Genomic DNA, 20,907 nt, shown 5'->3' on the forward strand with positions numbered 1-20,907 from the left:
ATTGAGGGGGGGTTTTTTTTTTTGACCGGGATAAATTGAGGTTATGAACTTGGTAAACGGGACAAATGGGATAAATAATGTATATCATATTCATTGAATACGATTTTTACTGATTTTTGCGATTGACTTGGACATGAGGCAAGCTATTATTCTTTCATGATTGATATGAGTAATTAAATTTATTTCTATACCCAAAACAGAGTGTTTAAAAGTTTGAACATACATTAAGAAATAAAGAGGAAATTTCTTCTTGTGCAAACAACAGTAAATACTCCGTACATGATTTTAAGGAGAAAATACTAGCTAGAATTAGCAGATATTTTCATCATTAGTCAAAGTTACTTTTCATATTAACATGCATTAACGTGGCATGGGATGGACCTCCAATCAACTGGTGTGTGCCTGTGTGGTGGTTATGTCTCTAACTTTCTACGGAGTATTATACTCTACATAAGATCGAATTTGATTGTTTCAATTCATTGACCTCCGTTTTTAAAAAAAATTGTTGACTTATTTCAATAAAAATATGTTCATATAAGTTTAACAAAATAAGCTTTTCATATAATAATAATAATAATAATAATAATAATAATAATAATAATAATAATAATAATAATAATAATAATAATTCAATAAAAATAAATTAAGTTAAGTTTAGATAAGTTAATTTCAGTTAAATTAGATCAAGCGAAGTAGTGAACCAAACAAAGTCTGAAATAACTATTATCTTCTATTTTAAAATTTTAATGTATATTTTTTTAAACATTGGTAGCACTAGCACATATATCACATGTATTCATGGTACTAAGTACTAACTAAAATTCAATTTTAGTAGTGAGTTAAAAATATGGTGATAATTAAAAAGAAGATATAGAAAAGAAAATAGAAAAAAAAAAAGCGAAAGAAAAATAGAATTTGTAGGCAGTTTACACGAAACAGGAATGGATTTAGGAGTCCTGGTATTGGTCCACCCATGTTAAGGTTGTCAAAGAAGAAAATATGAGTCAAAGTGTGTAACAGACTTAAGAAAATGACGTATGCGGAGTATGTATGGCTAGTAGTACATTTAATTAACTAAGATTGACGATGGTTTTTCTAAATTAATTAAATTAATTCCCAATCCAGAAAGAATCAAGCATGCATGTTATGTATGGGTAAGTGGGAACCCTGCATGTGCACAGCTGCGCACACCGGTTCATAAACAAGCTTACCATCTCACGGACCACGGTAACCAACCACGCTCTACTAAATACTAATTAACCCAATCATACGTCAATTAGTCCACCAATAATAGTGAGCAGTGTCACAGGTCAAACACCATACAACTAACCATGAAACCAACAAAACCAAACAAAAGTACGCCCCATCTTTACTCTCGTAATATTTCTTCGAATTTCGTTCACTTTTAGTTGCAACATGAATCTCTCTATATGAACATTAAAAAAAACGGAAAAATAATCCGTAGTTTTTTTTTTTGACATTTTGGTCTTCCTAGATAATACGTAGTAGATTAAGCAAATGTAAAAGGGAAATAAGGGCAGGTTGTAATTTTAATAGTAAAAAGTTAATAAAAATAGCAACGTTCAATTAAAAAATAAATTCTTATTTTAGAAAAGTGTTGCAATTAAAAGTGGAATGAGGAAATACACCAAATGTACTTTCCACGCCGGCACAAGTTTATAAAAGTAATTATTTTCCGGTTTGCTCCTGCCAATTCAATTAGCGATTTTACTTTAAGAAAATTGCCAAATTAATTGATGAATTTACAAGAAAATCCATTTTTAGCCTCGATAATAGTCGTTGCAAAATTGTCGCGAAATTCTTTTTTGCAACGACTTCAACTCTCGTTGCCTAAGATCTCTTTAACAACGGAAATATTGTTGCAATATATTGCGTCAATAATAGGCGCAACGGCATGTTATTTTTTTTCCAACGACTTTAGTAATTGCTAAAATCAGGTTTCATGGCAATATTTTAGTTTTTAATTTAGGTGGCCATTTTGTGCTGACTCGTCTTTCAAATTCCCCGTACTTCTAAAAGGTAACAAATCACGGAGAACACATGATGCATGGACAACTTTTTTTCCATATAAGGTAACAAATCAGAAAGATAACTTAAATGTATAAAACGTGGTACAGTCTTAACGTACAAACTCATAATAATTTTGTGAATGCAATTATTGTTTCGTAATGCCATTCAAAAAAAAATTAATCACTTAATGCAAATTATAATTTTGTGAATACAATTTGTGAACCTTCAAACCTTTTATAAATGTTTACTTCCTCCGTTCTTATTTACATGACATAATTGAGTTTGTGACACTATTCATACAAGCTCCTTTGACTTACTTTTGTGATTTATACTTAAGAAAAAACATAGTCGTGTGTGGTCTTATTAGATTAATCTCAATAAATATATATTAAATATCAACTTTTTATAATTTTTTCTTATCCATGATTTAAAATATTAACGTTTGACATCATGCATTGGCAAACGTGCCTAAATAATTGTGTCATTTAAAAAAGAATAGAGGAAACTAGTATTAATCATTGCTAGATCGGTTTAAAACGGTACGATCCATCTTTTAAAAATGGACTTTTTGATCCGGTCCAATTTTAACAGGTCTCCCAAATATAAATTTAACTTTTCGGGATTATTGTCTAATCAATATTGATTTAGTTCTTTTCCGGTGAGCAACACACACTAATAGTGGTACTTATATACTTAAGTAATTGGTTATTTCCCTAATCATTTGTGTTAAAATTAACTATTTAATTTGAAATGCCTAAAAAAACATGCATCCCTCTTCTCCTCCTTCCTCTGATCTTCCTCCACATTATAATCGGAGAGGCTCAACTTTGGCCTGGATTCTATAACACCACTTGTCCAGAAGTCGAATCGACGGTTAGAGAAATCATGAAGAATGCTATCATTAAAGAAACTAGGAATGCTGCTTCAATCATGAGACTACAATTTCATGATTGTTTCGTTAATGTAAATCCTAATTAAATTTTCTTTTAATTCCATTTTTCTTGTTGAATTTCCTTTTTCTTTGTCGTCATCCCATTTTACGATTTGGCCAATTTTCAGGGATGTGATGGTTCGTTGTTGTTAGATGACACACCTACAATGTTAGGAGAGAAATTGGCTCTTTCAAATATAAACTCTTTGAGGCCGGATTCATTTGAAATAATTGATGAAATAAAGATAGCTTTGGAGAAGATATGCCCTAGAGTTATTTCTTGTGCAGATATCATCATCATGGCTTCTAGAGATGCCGTAGCTTTGGTAAACTTTTTCTCTTGCTATCTTAATTTACTTACTATATTGTTGCATTTACTTCATAATAGTTTATACTTATATATAATCTAAAACTTAGTTGGATAAGTATATTTTCCAACGTATCTATTATAAACAGATTGTACATCACATAATAGAAAGCATCAATTTAAAATCCATTTCCACTCAAAAATGTGTATTTAGTCCATTTAACCAAAAAAAAAAATGGGGACATACCTAGGGTGTCAAATCGGGTCATCGGATCGGTTTCGGATCGGTTATAAACGGTTCGGGTTCTGTCGAAATCGGATAATGTCGGGTGAATGTTTCTATCCGGGTCAATTCGGATCGGTTCGGATAACTTCGGGTTCGGGTGAAGTCGGGTAATTAATTGTTTCGGGTTCGAGTCGGTTTCGGTTCGGGTAATTTCGGTTCGGCTAAATATCGGGTTCGGTTTGAACCGGTTCGGGTTAAAAACGGTTTTGTATCGGTTTATTTTGGTTCGGGTCTAGTTTGGTTCGGGTGCATATCGGATACGGTTGCATTTTGACCGGTTTACTGCGGGTACGGGTCATGTTCGGATCGGATAAGTCTCGGGTTCGGGTGAATGTCGGATTCACTTAATATTTTAACCGGTTTACTGCTGGAATGTGTCATGTCTGGATCGGATAAAATCTCGGTTTCGGGTCAAGTTTGGATCGTGAGTCTCGGGTTAGGGTCAAGTTCAGATCGGTCGTACCTCGGATCCGGGTCAATTACATATTGAGTTTGCGGTTTGAGCTAGGATCGGGTTGGTAGTATTCTTATGTTTTATGGATCGAGTAACTATTGAGTTCACTATCAAATCATATCGCTTTATTATTCTAATATCTCATGCCAAATAATGAATTTTTAGAATTCTACTTCCTCCGTCCAAAATTAACCTTTACACTTATCAAGATTCGTTGACACTAATTTTTACGGAGTAGAAGATAAGTTATTGTTCATATAAATATTAATTTATTGTAAAAGTAGACGTGAAATGAGATAGTGGGATTCTCCGTATTATTTATTGAAATATAAATATGGTAGAAGATAGTGTCATAGTGGAGTGTTAATACTTGTTTCCATAAAACTCACCCGAAGGATTGACATTACTTATTGCTTAAGAAAAAAAATAAATGTGATAGAAGATAGTGGAGTGTTAAGTAAAATAAATGTGATAGAAGATATCTAAATTAAGTAAAAATGAACTTATAAAGTTAAATTTAGACAATTAAATATCCCAAAATTGAATATTGTAATTGTCTGAAGGTTACATTTTCGCTCTAACGTAATAATGATTAACAAATGTTTTGAAGTATAATATTTGTAGAACCAAACTTCATCAACTAAGTTCTTGGTTGATTAAATAATACTGAAATGGGAAGACCAAAGATATAAAAAACTAGTATTGTACTCCGTAATTTTTAATTAATTTCATGCTGTTTTATAATGTTTAAGACCTTTAATTATATGGGAATAATGACAATAAATTAGCTATGATACGACAAAAATGTGTATATCGAGTTGGAGTTTAGGTAATTAATAGTTCACTTGTTTAGGTGAGTCATATTAATAATGAGTAGACTAAATTTTAGTTGGATCAAATCGGATAGAATAAAATCGAGTATGGGTAGTTACTTTTTGGCTATCGGGTTAAATCGAGTCGGGTTATTTTCGGATGCCGGGTAGATTCAAGTCGGATAGGTGATAATTCGGTTGAAAGTCGGTTTCGGGTTCATTCGGATCGGGTCAAGAACAATGCGGGTTAAATCGGATATCGGGTTTTATCGGGTCGGGTCGATTGCAGTTGTTATCCGGTAAAATCGGATTTCGGATTGCTATCGGGTCGGATGCGGGTTCGGTTTGGTTAAAGCTAATTGGGTACTAATCGGGTTACGGGTCTCCTCGGGTTGTTAGCGGATCGGGTTCGGGTCTTTGATTCACGGGTCAAATCGGATTTCGGATCAATGTCGGATCGGTTCGGATCGGATTCAAGAGCCTCTACTTCTCGGATATATTCGGTTCGGATGTCGGTCGATTTCGATCGGTTTCTCGGATCGGGTCAGTTTTTGACAGCCCTATATACCCCATTGAAATCCTTGTTTGGGTAACTTTTATTCCTATGTTGTCGGTTTGGTATCACTAGCCGGTAGTATTAACAAAAGTTAACTTTTTTCTAGGCATTAACAATAAAAAAGTAAATTAAGTGTTCTTTGCTTGTTTATACGTACGCAAATTAAAATAACCAACTTTGAGGCAAAACAACCACAAGACCCAGGCCCAGTTTAGTTCTATTTATTTTAGTTTAATCTAGGATGGTTTAGGATTCAGTTCACTTAATCTCAATTTTTCATATATATTTGTCCTATATGCCGGATGTTATGGCAGTTTAGGATGACAATGTGGGGATGTATGAAAGGAAATGATAAATAAGACAATGTGATTAATTAGGACATTACAGATTCGTATCATAAAAAAAGAGATTACTAGAATTAAAGAAAAGAAAAAGGGTAAGAAGTTGATTACTATATCCTAATTTGTAGCGATTAAAAAAGAAACATTATTGTAAAAACTTTATTACTCCGTATTTGATTAGAATAGTAGTTAGTACCTACCTTCTTTGTAATTACATAAAATACTTTTATACTCCAATATAACAAAAGGTCTTGCGCGCACAAGGTGTACAATAAATTTATTGTACAACAAGATAACTTTAACCCCTTTTTTTTTGTAACTTTAACCTAGTTTTGATTAACTTTTATATTAGTAAAAAAAGTTTGATAGATAAATATTTTAAAGGATTAAATGATTAATTTCATATATTATTAGTTATTTTGAATAAATAAGTTTTACTAAAATGAAAAAATTTATCACTGAAAAATAGATAACTTTTACATATATATGCTTAACTTTTAAGCATTTTGAGTTAACTTTTACTCCGCTGTACAATATTTATTGTACACCCATTGTAAATAAGAATTTGTGCCAAGATAAAAGGAAACATATACATAGACCCATAGTACGAAACATTTACTTCAACTTTTTATTATCTTCCTATGTCCAAATAAAAAAAAAAAACTTGTTGTCTAAATTGTTCCATTTAGTACCAATGAGGGTAGTTAAAATTGAGGACATGTGCACGATAGATCTTAAGTTCAAATCTCCCACCTTATTTGTAGTTTGTATTGCCCATATCACTAACTAATTCTCACCGATAAAAAAAATCTGTTTTCTAAAAGATGTTAACAAATTGCTTTATTCAATTTTGGTCTAATATGTTTCACCATATGACCTCTCTTATTCGGACAATGATAGAGTGACCCTAAGGGTTGGTAACCCTTTTAATATTGAATTTTGATTGGTTACAAATGCATTGAAACTTTACATACAACACATTCTCTCTCCAATTAATTATGCTTATATATTATTTTATGTTATATGTATCTTAAGGGTTGCCAACCCTTAGGGTCAACAAAACATTTTCCCTCTTATTCAACAATATACTATCATGGAGTACTGCGTACATCTCTTAATTTTAACTCACTCTTTTTTGTTTTATCTAACCCTTCTTTTTTTTTTCTTACGCATACCCACTACTCCACTAGATCTCATACACACTATCCCTTACTCTTATACTTTATCCGTTCTTAAATAGTTATATCATTTTGACTTTTGGTACTATTCACTTGTCTTGCTTTGACCTTAATTTTCTACTAATAAATGAAATTAAAAATTATTATACAAAGTATTATTAGGTTTGTCTTAATATATATTTTAAATATATCAGCTTTTTATAACTTTTACTGATACATAATTATTAGGGATGTCAATGGGGCGGGGATGGAGATGGCAAATAGTACTCTATAAATATTAACATCGTTCATAAACGAAGTATACATGTGTTCCAATTGAAGTCCCTCATTCTAAAACAAATTACTATACTTTGCCATTGATTTGAGCAGACAGGAGGTCCAGATTGGGAAGTCAAATTAGGAAGAAAGGACAGTTTATACGCAAGTCAAGATGACTCTTCCAACATCCTTCCAAGCCCAAGAGCCAATGCCAACTCTTTAATACACCTCTTTGCAAAGTTCAACCTCTCAACCGAGGACCTCGTGGCCCTATCAGGGTCACACTCCATTGGCAAAGCTCGATGCTTTTCTATCGTCTACCGCCTCTACAATCAATCAGGAGAAAGCACAATCGATCCACATTACAAAAAGGAGTTACATAAGTTGTGCCCTCGTGATGGGGACGAGGATAAGGTAGGTAACTTGGATGCAACACCTACAGTTTTCGATAACCAGTACTTTAAGGACTTAGTCGCCGGAAAAGGATTCTTAAATTCTGATCAAACACTTTATACAGTTGAAGAAACAAGGGAATGGGTGGTGAAGTTTAGTGAAGATGAAGGTGCATTTTTTGATGCCTTTGTTAAGGGCATGTTAAAGTTGGGTGATTTACAATCGGGCCAGCCCGGTGAGGTCCGGAAGAATTGTAGAGTGGTCAATAGACAACGAGTTGGTCAGTGTTATGTGGGATTGGGGGGTAGTTTTAACATTTTGAATTGTATGCCAATTGGAAATTGACAATATGTATACTTAATAAAATGAGATAAGGTAGTACTTGATCTTCATCTACCCCATTCATAAAGAAGTGTCTTTTGCTAATTTAAAATGTAGCTTTTGTGAGATGGGTGATGATAAACAATGGCGGACCTAGGATTTTTAATTAGGGGGCACTACAACTAACCAGACAGTAAATAACGTTAAAGCAAAATATACTCTTTGGGGAATTTTTTTTATTTTAGTAACACATTAATTATTAGCGCGCATGTCGTCGTATTTTATTTTTGACATAATCGTCTTATTTCTTTAAAGGTTATAATATCATCAAATGTCCGTAAAATTGAGAGTGATGGATAGCTCAGTTGGTTAGAGCTTCTATCCCGGTTCCAGGTGATCATGGGATCGAATCTCATCCCCCGCCCTTGTGGCTCATTCATACCAAAAAAAAAATCAAATGTCCGTAAAAAAATTAAATACAATATTATAAAGGAATAATTAATGTTCGTCATCTAGATACCTAGAAAGTAGAACCACTTATGTACTACGTATGTGGTTGTAGGCACGGAAAAATTGATAATGTGCAACGTTGGATGTTATTCGAGTCAAAAGTCAAAATATTGACTCGGTAATTATTTGACGGTCAATGAAATTATTAATTTGGTTATACAAATTAATTTCTGCACATTTTGGTTATTTTAAACCCATTCATTACGGTAAAAATCCAGTAAAATGGATCAAGAGTATTTAATGGGTCATGACTACCAAGTCCAGTTAATAAAAGCCCAGTGTGCATCAAAACCCTAAATATCTTCTCCATCTTATAAATAAGGCTATCTACCTCATTTGAGGGGGGAGGAGAAACAGACGGCAAAACCTAAAATTCTCAAATCTCTCTCTGCCTGTCAAGTTATATAAAACTCTCTCCCTAGAAGAAGAACAACAAGCATTCAAATCAACGTGCCGTTCCATTCTAGAAGATCAACCTTGGACGAGATCAAGCCCGAAGGCCCTTATTCAAGAAGATCAAACCCGTTTGCGAGCAACATCAAATCGACATCAAATTATCCTGGTGGAAGAAGAACAACAAGCATACAAAATGACGTGCCGTTCTATTCTGCATCAACATTCTTGAACGAGATCAAGCCCGAAGGCCCTTATTCAAGAATAAAATCAAATCAGTTTGTGAGCCAAGTCAAATTCAACGTGAAGATCGAATCAGAGGAGAAAATATTAGAGATTTTACCCAAAATACAGAAAATTAATAAAATATATTTTGTTCACATATTTTGATTCTATTATTTTGCAGACTCTTAAATTTGTGTTTACAAATTTGGCACGCCCGGTGGGACAATTTCTACCTCTCATCTCTTTCTCCACAATCAAAGTACTGACGCAGTTTCGAGCCCTAAAAGCATGATGATGAAGAAACAAGATCCAATCATGGCGGCCAAGAAAAGATCCGTTCATTTTGATGCAACTTTGTCATCGCTAAAAAACCTTGACGGTGGCTACAAAAGCAACAAGTTCTTCCCTCCAACATCAATCCAAGGTCCGTCACAGAAGGCAAGCAAAGATGCGGTCCAAGATCCATCAAAGGAGCTAACCAATGGAGCAATAGACGTCGTTGTTGTAAATGTCATGGCGATTGAAGCAAACACCATCGAGGAAGAATCGGAGAACATGAAGAAAATCATTGAAAAGCTTGTCAAAGACGGCGAAGAAAAAGGAGCCCAAATCAAACGACAAGAAGAAAAAATTGCCAATTTGACCAAGAAGCTTCAAAAACGTCCCATTGACGAAACACACAAAAATGGCGAAACCGAAAGTGAAGGCAAAAGCGATGAATCTAAGTCGAATGCGAAGTCCAAGCCAAGAAGGAGAAGAAATCCACATGGTGATTCATTCTGCTTCCAACAAATTCAAGATATGATAGCAAAAACTATCAAACACCAACTTGATGGAAATCCTGACGAAAGTGGTCATTACATCAAACCTTACACGGAAAGGATTGATGCCCTGGAGATGCCTAACGCTTATCAACCTCCCAAATTCATGTTCTTCGATGGCAAAGGAAATCCCAAACAACATGTTGCACATTTCATTAAAATGTGTAACAATGCTGGCACCGAATGGGACTTGCTGGTGAAGCAGTTTGTTCGATCGCTAAAAGAAGTTGCCTTCGATTGGTACACAGACGAATTAGCTCCTGGATCAATCGATAGTTGGGATCAAATAGAGAAAATGTTCCTGAATCGCTTCTTCAACACTCGTCGTATTGTTAGCATGCTGGAGTTGACACAAGCAAACCAGATGGAAGGTGAACCGGTCGTGGAATACATCGATCGCTGGCGGACGCTAAGTCTTCAATGCAAGGATCATTTGCACGAAACTTCTGCAATTGGCATGTGCATCCAAGGCATGCATTGGGACTTGGTTTACATCTTACAAGGAATCAAGCCCAAAAATTTCCAGGATTTGGCAACTCGAGCTCATGAAATGGAGAATTCGTTAGCCAATCATGAAGAAAAGTATGATTAGTCCGGCAATTGTTGAGATTTCGGCGATTTGGGCCCACAAGTCTGCAAGAAGTTTTAACAATGATCCTGGGGGCAAAGGTGAAAAAGATCGTCCTCAAAGCTCCTAAGCACAAGCCTAAACTGCATAACAAAAAAAAAAAATTGTTTTACCCATCAAAATTTAATTTTGTCAAATGATGACCCAAAAGTTTGTTGTCATTTACTCAAAGTTTGGAGAAAGCTCAAAAGCACCAAACAACTCGAACCAGCGATCTGGAGAAAGCTCCCAAGCACCAGGGGTTCAACTACATTGAGATCTGGAGAAAGCTTCCAAGCACCAGAAATTTGTGAAAGAGATAAATGAAGGATGTGGAAAGCTTCCTAGCACCATCACGCATCGAAGTTCAGAAGCACCAAAACTTCACCAAATTTTCTTGAAGACCTGGAGAAAGCCGTCAAGCACCAGGGATTCACCAAATTGTTTAAACGGATATTGGAGAAAGGTTTTGCGCTATTAAAATTTCTTGAAGATCGGGAGGAAGCTACAAGTGTCAAATCAAATGTCAAGGTACAACTCGACTCTCCAAGGGCGCAATAAATGTGGTGTTGAGGTCACAAAAACATCATCGAAGTGCTGTCATTCGTGCAACTACGTACTCTAACTCCAAGTACTTTATGCGTCACAAATATGGCTCATGACTCGATTAAAAGTCACAAATATGGCTCGTGACTCGATTAAAAGTCACAAATATGGCTCGTGACTCGACTACGTACTCTAACTCCAAGTTTGTGTAAGTGCTGCGCGTCCTTGTTATTATGTCTTGTCACCTCTCATGAAACTTGGTAGTCGTGCTCGCCTTAACGGTCTCGGACTTCATGGTAACAAATCGATCATCATTCAATGAGGTGTGTTTTGACTTTCAAGATTTTGGGGCCCACGTCATCAAGCATCATCAACAATAATCATATACCATATTCATTTGTTAAAAAATAAAAAATAAAAAATTTTTTTAAAATAAAAAAGTGCAACTTGCACGTGAATGTGCAAGGAAAAATTAAAATAAAAAAGAGACTTTTTATTCCTCATCATCATCTTCCATATCATGATCAAAATAGCAAGCAGAACATATGAAGCACACGTCAGAGACTGCAGTCACCATGAAAGCCGAAGGCCACAACAAAGAAGTTATAGTTGCGAGATTGAACAGGCTCAAAGAGGTTTATTTGTCGACGTTCGGTAATGATCTCTCTTCGCCGGTAGCAGTGCTTTACTCGGACTCCAGGACCGCAAGTAACATGGCCTCTTCTTTTCGGTATTTTTCAAGTGCAATAGGTCAAGGACGGGGCTTCTCTATGGAACTTCTCCGGTCACAACAACAAGGAGATTGAGGCAGTCTTCCTCCATGGATTCTCCTTCATGAATCATGAAGGTATCTGCTCCTTCTCGGGTCCAAGGACAGCGCCGATCTCGAACTCAAGGAGAGCGCCGTCTTCATATGTTCAAACAAGGACTATGAGGATTAAGGACTGAGGGCTGCAGACTCTCCTTCGATCTGTTGTTTGGCTTGACTTCCTTTATTCATAAACCTGCAGAAGGAGGAGACAATAAAAAAAAATTGATGGGCAAGAAGACAGTTAGTACGGTCATCCTAGATAGTTCGGCTTCTCGTTCTTCAACTTGTCGATCTCCGTCATGGCTAATGTAATGGAAGGAAGCTTCTCCACCTCATTGTTGATGTAATGATGTCAATGAATAAACATCTCCTTCTCCATGGTATCGTGATAACGGGTGAAGGAAATAATGCCCTTGGTCCAAGTATGCATTCAATGTTAAGTCTAATAAATGCGGTTCAGTATTAATTAACAAGTTAATAATTCAGTGAGATCAAGTGAGCTGAATGCCTAGCTAGAGGCCGCTTCAGTTCAAGTGGAATTAATGATATTAATCCACAGCTTACTCTTGACTGAACCCGTAGGGTCACACAAATAGTACGTAAACGGATCAAGTATTTAATGGCATTAAATACTCTATCTATGGATATTCGGAATCGACGGATCTTGGTTTCAGTGGGAGCTAAGATCGTCACAAGCAAGAAATGAATACTCCGGAAACGATGATATTGCCGGAAACGGAAATATGGATCGTATCGGAAATATAAATATTATCCAAGTCGTAGATGTTGCCGGAAACGGAAACATGGTACGTATCGGAAAATATTATCGGAAATGGAAATATTGCCGGAATCGGAAATATTGCCGGAAACGGAAATATTGTCAGAATCGGAAATATTATCGGAATCGGAAAATAATTCCGGAAACGGAAATATTAAATATTTGTTCGAAACGGAAATTAATTCCGAAATCGGAAATATTAAATATTGTTCGTATCGGAAATGAATTCCGGAACCGGGAATTTAATCGGAAGCGTATCGTACGAATAAGCATCGGACGAGGCCTGCCGGACGAAGGCCCAACACGAAGCCAGGCCAAGGCCCAGCACGAAGCCAGGCCATCGCCCAGCAAGCAAGGACGCGCGCACGCCCAGCCCAAGGCAGCGCCAGGCCCAGCGCGCCAAGGCAATGCTGCCCAGCGTGGGCTGCGTGGGCCGAGCGCATGCGTGCGGGTGCCCTCGTGGCTCCGTGCGTGTGTGTTTGTGTCCATGCACAATTCCTAAATCTATTAGGATTTGGTGTATGATTAAACTCCTATTTCTATTAGGATTATTTAATTAATTAGAGTCCTTGTAGGATTCTAAGTTTAATTAAATCGTATCCTACTAGGATTCCAATTCCCTTTCCAAACCTCTATAAATAAGGGCCTAGGGTCATAATTTATACGGACGATTGAAGTATTCAAAAGGGTAAGTTTTTGAAAGAAAATTCAGCCATACACTTGCACAACAATAGCCGAAAATTCCTAGCAGCTTAAGGGCGATTCTAGTTGGTCAATCTTGAGGCGGATCCGGACGTACTGTGGACTATCTACGGAGGGACGACATTTGGAGTCCTAAAGACTTGTTCTTGTTCGGTTCGGGAGCAGCTAGGGAGGGCACGCTACAAAGTGTATGCTCCTAAATTATGCTAAATGATTATGTGTAAATAATATGCTTTCCTGGCTTTATGGTTTTTCCGCATGATTTATGTATTGTCATATGTATCATAACCTAACAGCGGGAACAACATCTCCATCTTCATAGGGTCAAGGTTTCAAGATAATGGCACCTCCTTCATGGCGTCACCTTCATGACGGCTCCTTCGAGTATTGGCGTTGGTTCGGGTTCAAGTTCTCCTTCTTTATGTATTTGTTGAAGCCTTCTTCTCCAGGTTGGGCAACGTGAGCTATGGGAATGAGTGAGAAAAACTCATATTAGGCGGTATATATATAGGGATGACATTGGTTTGTCCCATGAAGTTTATGCGGTTCACGACTCCTAACAAATGATAAATATTGTTCTAGCTAGGATGTTTAATAAGGATAGGCATTATCTTTGCTTAGATAAAAGGAAAAGAAGATAAGTTGAGAAATTTAGTGGGAAGTCAAACTCTGCAGCTCTGAATTCCTATCACTTTATCACTACAAAGTAAAGAACTAAAAAGAAAGAGGGAAATAACCCAGTGCTGTTGTACGTAATTCAAGTGTATAAATTTCACTTTGGAATCAGTTAGTAATAAGCTAATTTGTTCTCAACAAAAGCACAGCCCATCCAAGAATGCAAGCCGGTGAGTCTAGGTACAAGAAGGTGGATTGTGTAAAATGATAGAGCTAAATTTGTGTAAAAAAAAAAGGAAAGAGTTCGAGACTCAATCACGAGCAAACACTCGAAATCGTGTACGTGACTTAGTCTCGAGGGGGCAATTTGTAGGCACGGAAAAATTGATAATGTGCAACGTTGGATGTTATTCGAGTCAAAAGTCAAAATATTGACTCGGTAATTATTTGACGGTCAATGAAATTATTAATTTGGTTATACAAATTAATTTCTGCACATTTTGGTTATTTTAAACCCATTCATTACGGTAAAAATCCAGTAAAATGGATCAAGAGTATTTAATGGGTCATGACTACCAAGTCCAGTTAATAAAAGCCCAGTGTGCATCAAAACCCTAAATATCTTCTCCATCTTATAAATAAGGCTATCTACCTCATTTGAGTGAGGAGGAGAAACAGACGGCAAAACCTAAAATTCTCAAATCTCTCTCTGCCTGTCAAGTTATATAAAACTCTCTCCCTAGAAGAACAACAAGCATTCAAATCAACATGCCGTTCCATTCTAGAAGATCAACCTTGGACGAGATCAAGCCCGAAGGCCCTTATTCAAGAAGATCAAACCCGTTTGCGAGCAACATCAAATCGACATCAAATTATCCTGGTGGAAGAAGAACAACAAGCATACAAAATGACGTGCCGTTCTATTCTGCATCAACATTCTTGAACGAGATCAAGCCCGAAGGCCCTTATTCAAGAATAAAATCAAATCAGTTTGTGAGCCAAGTCAAATTCAACGTGAAGATCGAATCAGATGAGAAAATATTAGAGATTGTACCCAAAATACAGAAAATTAATAAAATATATTTTGTTTACATATTTTGATTCTATTATTTTGCAGACTCTTAAATTTGGGTTTACAGTGGTATTTGCCCAAAAAATAAAATAATAAATAAGTTATGGAGCAAGGTTTTACCTAAATTTGGTGCAACAAATTAAAAAATCCAATAATTGACTATTTTGTACTTCATTGGTTAGCAACATATTAATAATATCTTTGATTTAGTTAAAAAAGCACAAAAAAATATCAATAAAAAAATAAATGGAAGTAAAATAAAACAGACGCAACCAAAATTTGATACTAAATTGAAATATACAGAAGAAATCCAAAACCAGTATGCTAATTAACCAGCCTATATTAATATTTTAAAATTCTCACAGAAAGGGACAAAAAAAGGAAGCAAAATTCCTTACCTATGGAGTCGAACCCTCCGTCCGGGAAAAATTGAAACGTGCTTAACTAAATTTGGATAAGTATAACTTATTTTTCCTACAATATTTTTAACACAATGATGTTGCAATGTAATTATAGGTTTTAAAATTGACTAGGCTGATGGCCGGTTATAGGACTCGATTGTGACTCGTGTTTGAAAGTGAACCAAACCTGAATTTTAATTGTCCTGATAATTATTCAATCTGAACTTGAACAAATCCGAAACTACCTGTTACTCCGAACAATTTCGGCTTCAACCTGATTCGATAAGACTCAAACCCGAAATTGAACCTAACCCAATATGACTCGATCCGAACATGAAATGAAACATAACCAAACATCACCCGACCGAAACCAACCTAGCATAACCCAACCCGAACCTAAGTGACAAAGTAACCCAACATGACCCAAATTGATTATGACACGAGAGATGAGATGACCAGATACAGACCCGACTATAGTACTCCATCTGAATAGAAATAATTGGTGCACTTTGACGACACGAAATTTAATGAATTTGAGTTGATTTTATTAAAATAAGATGTAAGTGGGGAAAAATGGAGAATAAAAAATTGTAATAAAAGATAGTGTGAGTATTAAAGTATTTAAAGGAAAGAAATGATAAGTAATATATAATTAAATATTCAAAAGGTTTTGCACGCACAAGGTATACAATAAATTTTATTATATATGTAGTATTAAGATAACTTTTACCCAGTTTTTTGTAACTTTTTCTTAGGTTTTGATTAACTTTTATATTATTAAAAAAAATGTATAGATAAACATTTTAAAGGGGTAAATTATTAACTTTTACATTTTTAGTTTGAAGAAATAATTTTAATGAAAATAAAAAATTATCACTAAAAAATTAATAACTTTTACATATATATGTAAGGGTAACGTTTAAGCATTTTGTGTTAAATATTACAAGTGGAGTCCTTGGGATAAGAAGAAAATTATAAAATCAAAAGGTCTTGTACGCACAAGGTGTACAATAAATTTATTGTACACCCGAGTAACTTTTACCCAACTTTGTAACTTAAATTTTACTTAGTTTTTTGTAACTTTTAATGTGTTTTGATCAACTTTTAATATTGTAATAAAAAGTTGTTGACAGATAATTCACTACAAGAAATTGATTAATTACCAACCGCTAAAATTGGTTGGTAAAACGCGAAAAACGGTTGGTAAAAGATTTTGCGACCGCCAGCGGTCGCAAAAAAGCGGCCAGTTTTCACCTGGACGGTAATTTAGGAAACTCCAACTGGAAGGCGGTCGCTAAAATTTACCGACAGAATTAGCGACCGCCCCCAAGGCAGTCACTAAATTAGTGACCGCTAATGCAGTCGCTAAATTAGCGACCGCCTTGACGGTCACTAAATTAGCGACCGCTTTGGCGGTCACTAAATTAGTGACTGCCTTTGAAGCGGTCACTAAATTAGTGACTGCTTTCGTGGCGGTCACTAATTTAGTGACTGCTTTGGCGGTCACTAAATTAGTGACTGCCTTGGGGGCGGTCACTAAATTAGTGACTGCTTTTGTAGCGGTCACTTAATTTGTGACTGCCTTTGCGGTCGGTAATTATGCAAATATCATTTGCAGCCAATTTTGTAAAATCGCATATATACCTGTATTATATGCCTGTATAAATATTATATATGTACCTGTAAATATTATATATGTACCTGTAAATATTATATATGCCTGTATATATACGAATTTATATAAATTCTGTAAAATCGTATGAAACCTGCTCGATGTTATAATATTAAACATGTTCAAAGTCATACAACAAAGATAGTGGGGGCGCATAAGTCTCGGAAGAATTGACTAATCTCTGTAATTGCCTTCCAAACATGCAAGGGAAGCAACTCCTTCAAAGCAACCGGAAGTAACCTCTCCATGAAGACATGACAATCGTGGCTCTTCATTCCATACAGCTTGCATGATTGAAGATTAACACACCTGCTCAAGTTTGAAGCATAAGCATCTGGGAATTTCAAGTCTCGAACCCATTCACATAACACCTTCTTTTGAGCCTTGTCAAGTGCAAAGGGTGCTTTTGGCATGGTTTGATTTCCATTTCCAAGCTCTAACTGCCGACGTTTACAATACTTAGCCATATCTTTCCTTGCACTAGTGGTGTCCGAGGTGCTACCTTTCACATCCATCACAGTGTTTATGAGTTGGTCAAAAAAGTTCTTTTCAATGTGCATGACATCCAAGTTGTGACGAAGAAGCAAATCCTTCCAATATGGGAGTTCCCATAGAATACTTTGTTTGAACCAACCCATTTTGGCACTCTTCAACTTCTTAAGAGCTTCAGGACCATCAGTTGCTTTAGGCAAGTCCTTCACGCATTGCCACAATTCTTCTCCACACATTATATGCGGACCCATGCCATTTTCAACTTTGTTTTTGCAGAAAGCTGTTTTATTCTTTCGAAAAGGGTGATCATGTGGAAGGAATTGTCGATGGCAATCAAACCATGAAACTTTACCTCCATGTTCAAGCCAAAATGCCTTGCTTTTATCCATACAATAAGGGCAAGCCTTCTTTCCGGCCGTGGACCATCCAGATAGCATTCCATATGCAGGAAAATCACTAATAGTCCACAAAAGGGCTGCGCGGAGGTTGAAATTCTGCTTGCTTGAGATGTCATAAGTCATAGCCCCAACCTCCCATAACTGTTTCAACTCTTCAATGAGTGGTTGCATGTACACATCCAAGTTTCCTTTAGGATTTTTAGGACCGGGAACGAGCAAAGAAAGGAACATGAATGGTCTTTTCATACACATCGATGGAGGCAAGTTGTATGGTGTAAGAATAACTGGCCAACATGAATATTGGGATCCAAATTTACCATGGGGGGCAAATCCATCCGTGCACAAACCAAGCCTGACATTTCGTGGCTCTGATGCGAAATTAGGAAAGGTTGTATCCAAGTGCTTCCACGCTTGACTATCACTAGGATGTGCGAAGGTGTTTTGAACTCGGGGATTCTTGGCATGCCAAGTCATATCCTCCGAAATGTTCTTGGTAGCATACAACCTTTGCAACCTCGGTGTGATTGGAAAATAGATTAGAACTTTTGCTGGAATAAGCTTACCCTTTGCAGTCTTCTTATACCGATCACTTCCGCATACTCTACATTTATCTAACTGTGCATCGCCTTTCCAGAAGAGCAAACAACCTTTAGGGCATGTGTGGATCCTCTCATGAGGAAGTTCCAAGCCCTCAAGAACCTTCTTTGTGCTATTGAAAGTTCTACCCATTTGGTTGTTATTTGGAATCGCATCATTCATCAAAGATGCAAACCCATCCACACACCTGTGTTGTAAGTTGAATTCACATTTCAAACTTGCAATTCTTGATGCCATCTCCAACACAGAGAGTTTGCTCCCTTCATATAATGGATCTCCAGCTGCCTTTAGAAGGTCTATAAACTTCTTAGCTTCATCATTTGGTTCTTCTTCAACTGAATTACCCTCTTCATTCACCAAATGCTCTTGATTATTTCCAAGAGCATCAATAACCATATCCCGATATTGATTTGGCTGAACACGCGAGGACTCTACTAAGCTTTCCCCTTGACATATCCATTGATAGTAATTACGAACAAAGCCCTTCTTGTACAAATGTACTCTAACTATTTCAGTATCATGAAAACGCCTGTTATCACACAAGGGGCACGGGCATCTTATTTTGTCACCATCATTGCATGTTGGATGCTCTTTGCAAAACTCAATGAACTCTCCAACCCCCTTGAGAAAGTCGGGCTTAAGATTGCGCCCGTCGAGTCTATCATACATCCAACTACGCTCTCTTCTTTTCATGATACCAAATTCTACACATCTCACAAAAAACATGTTACTAACCAATCTCTACACATCTCACACTAATCATGTTACTAAACCTACTATATAGTCTAACTACCGCTCGAAGTTTTCTAAATAAACAATCAAATAATTGATTTTATTAATTATATAAAAATCAATACTTATTAATGATATAAAGTTAAATAATTTATTAATGATATAAAGATCAATAATTTATTCAAACGCACTTATAAATTATATAAAGTTCAATAATTTACTTATAATTTATATAAAGATCAATAATTACTTAAACACAAGCCAATAAGGATAAAAATCAAATATAAATAATAAAATGCATTTACAATAAACATTATATAAGTTTTGATATGATTCCTCATTATTAGTTTATGTGTTGAACCTTCTTACCTACTCAAAAGAAAATTAAATAGGTTTTATTGTGGTGTGTTGTATTGAGAATTGTTAGTTCCTTTCTACATTGGTCACTACTTGAAGCAACGATTCTTTTCAAGCTGTGTCAGTTGACCACAATCTAGAAAATGATCATGATGTCTAGTTTTCATTATTTTATTGTTCAAGAAATGATCCTTTCCAGATTTTCTCTAGTCCTTTGACTCTTTCAAGTTTCTGCTTAAAGTTTCCTTTTAAAAGTAGGAATCCCAATTATCTGTCATATTCATAATACATTCCAGTGATCCATGTGTTTGTGTTATTATATTTTCCTCATATAGCTTGATTCTGAAGAACTTTTCAGTCCGGTTATATTTTTCATTTTTCATTTTTACTTCTATTCTGATTTTTGTCCTTTAAAATTCTAAAGGAACAAAATATATTGGAATTGGCTCCCTCTAATTCTTATGAACTAATTATTTCGGATCCTTGCATTATTTCCAATTAATCATCACGGCAGTTTTTGGTTGATTTTTGGGCCGTTTTACACTAACCATTATTTTGATACTGAAATGAAAATTTCTTTGGTATCTGAAGTTGGTTTTATGGCCACTTTGGTTTTATGAATATTCAACCCGAAAATCGCAATAGACATCAAAATGCTATCTTGCAATAGACCAAGCAATTAAACCCGAAAATCGCTCAATTTAATGAAAGATAGTCACCAAAATTAAATCTTGCAATAAACCAAACAAATTTACCTAGATTGGAGGATTATTTAGAAATGAAAAACTGTAATTCTTTCATTTGATACAAACAACAAAGTTAGGGTTTGAAAAATTGAAGCATTATGTTATGAAAAACTAAGAACAAACCTTACCTGGGGTGGGAAATGGGTCGACGGAATTCGGCTGAGTAATCGTCGACGGAATCCGGTCCGGCGGGTGGAGTTCTGCGCGGGTGGGCGGTGTGTATTATAAAGCTTCGTGGGCTGCGACTTAGTTCGGCTGGGTGGCGGCGACGGGCAGGGTGGCGTGCTCGGCTGGGTGGCGGCGACGGGCAGGGTGGCGTGCTCGGCTGGGTGGCGGCGATGGGCAGGGTGGCGTGCTCGGTTGGGCTGCGACGTAAGGTTGAGAGCCCAACCAAATTAGTTTTTTGCTTTTTTCGAAATGTGAAAGATAGTTGGTCAGTAATTGAATAAGTTACTTTTTTTTTTTTTTTTTTTTATTTAGCAACCGCTTATTGGTCGGAGATATTAAATAAGCGGTTAGTAAAATTTAAAATTTATTTTGATAATAGTCGGATATTTACCGACT

The 20,907-nt window shown here is 36.0% G+C and overlaps 2 protein-coding genes across 2 annotated transcripts; one reads left to right on the forward strand and one right to left on the reverse strand.

The window, feature by feature from the left end:
* The first annotated feature begins 2,781 nt into the window (after positions 1-2,781).
* Positions 2,782-10,409, forward strand: LOC110791652 (peroxidase 17-like). The gene is made up of 4 exons (XM_021996421.2): positions 2,782-2,994; positions 3,091-3,288; positions 7,266-7,827; positions 9,490-10,409. The coding sequence occupies exons 1-4, from the start codon at positions 2,782-2,784 to the stop codon at positions 10,407-10,409; spliced, it is 1,893 nt and encodes a 630-aa protein (XP_021852113.2).
* Positions 10,410-17,149: 6,740 nt separating this feature from the next.
* Positions 17,150-19,201, reverse strand: LOC130463645 (uncharacterized). Its single transcript, XM_056832838.1, has one exon. It carries the CDS (start codon positions 19,199-19,201, stop codon positions 17,150-17,152), a length of 2,052 nt encoding a protein of 683 aa, XP_056688816.1.
* Between the last annotated feature and the right edge of the window lie 1,706 nt (positions 19,202-20,907).

This window comes from Spinacia oleracea, chromosome 6 (assembly GCF_020520425.1).
Source record: "Spinacia oleracea cultivar Varoflay chromosome 6, BTI_SOV_V1, whole genome shotgun sequence".
Lineage (NCBI taxonomy): Eukaryota > Viridiplantae > Streptophyta > Magnoliopsida > Caryophyllales > Amaranthaceae > Spinacia > Spinacia oleracea.

Coding starts and splice junctions, on each gene's coding strand:
- LOC110791652 (XM_021996421.2), top strand. CDS start 2,782: ATGCCTAAAAAAACATGCATCCCTCTTCTCCTCCTTCCTCTGATCTTC. Junction 2,995..3,090: donor TTCATGATTGTTTCGTTAAT/GTAAATCCTAAT, acceptor GCCAATTTTCAG/GGATGTGATGGTTCGTTGTT. Junction 3,289..7,265: donor CTAGAGATGCCGTAGCTTTG/GTAAACTTTTTC, acceptor TGATTTGAGCAG/ACAGGAGGTCCAGATTGGGA.
- LOC130463645 (XM_056832838.1), bottom strand. CDS start 19,201: ATGAAAAGAAGAGAGCGTAGTTGGATGTATGATAGACTCGACGGGCGC.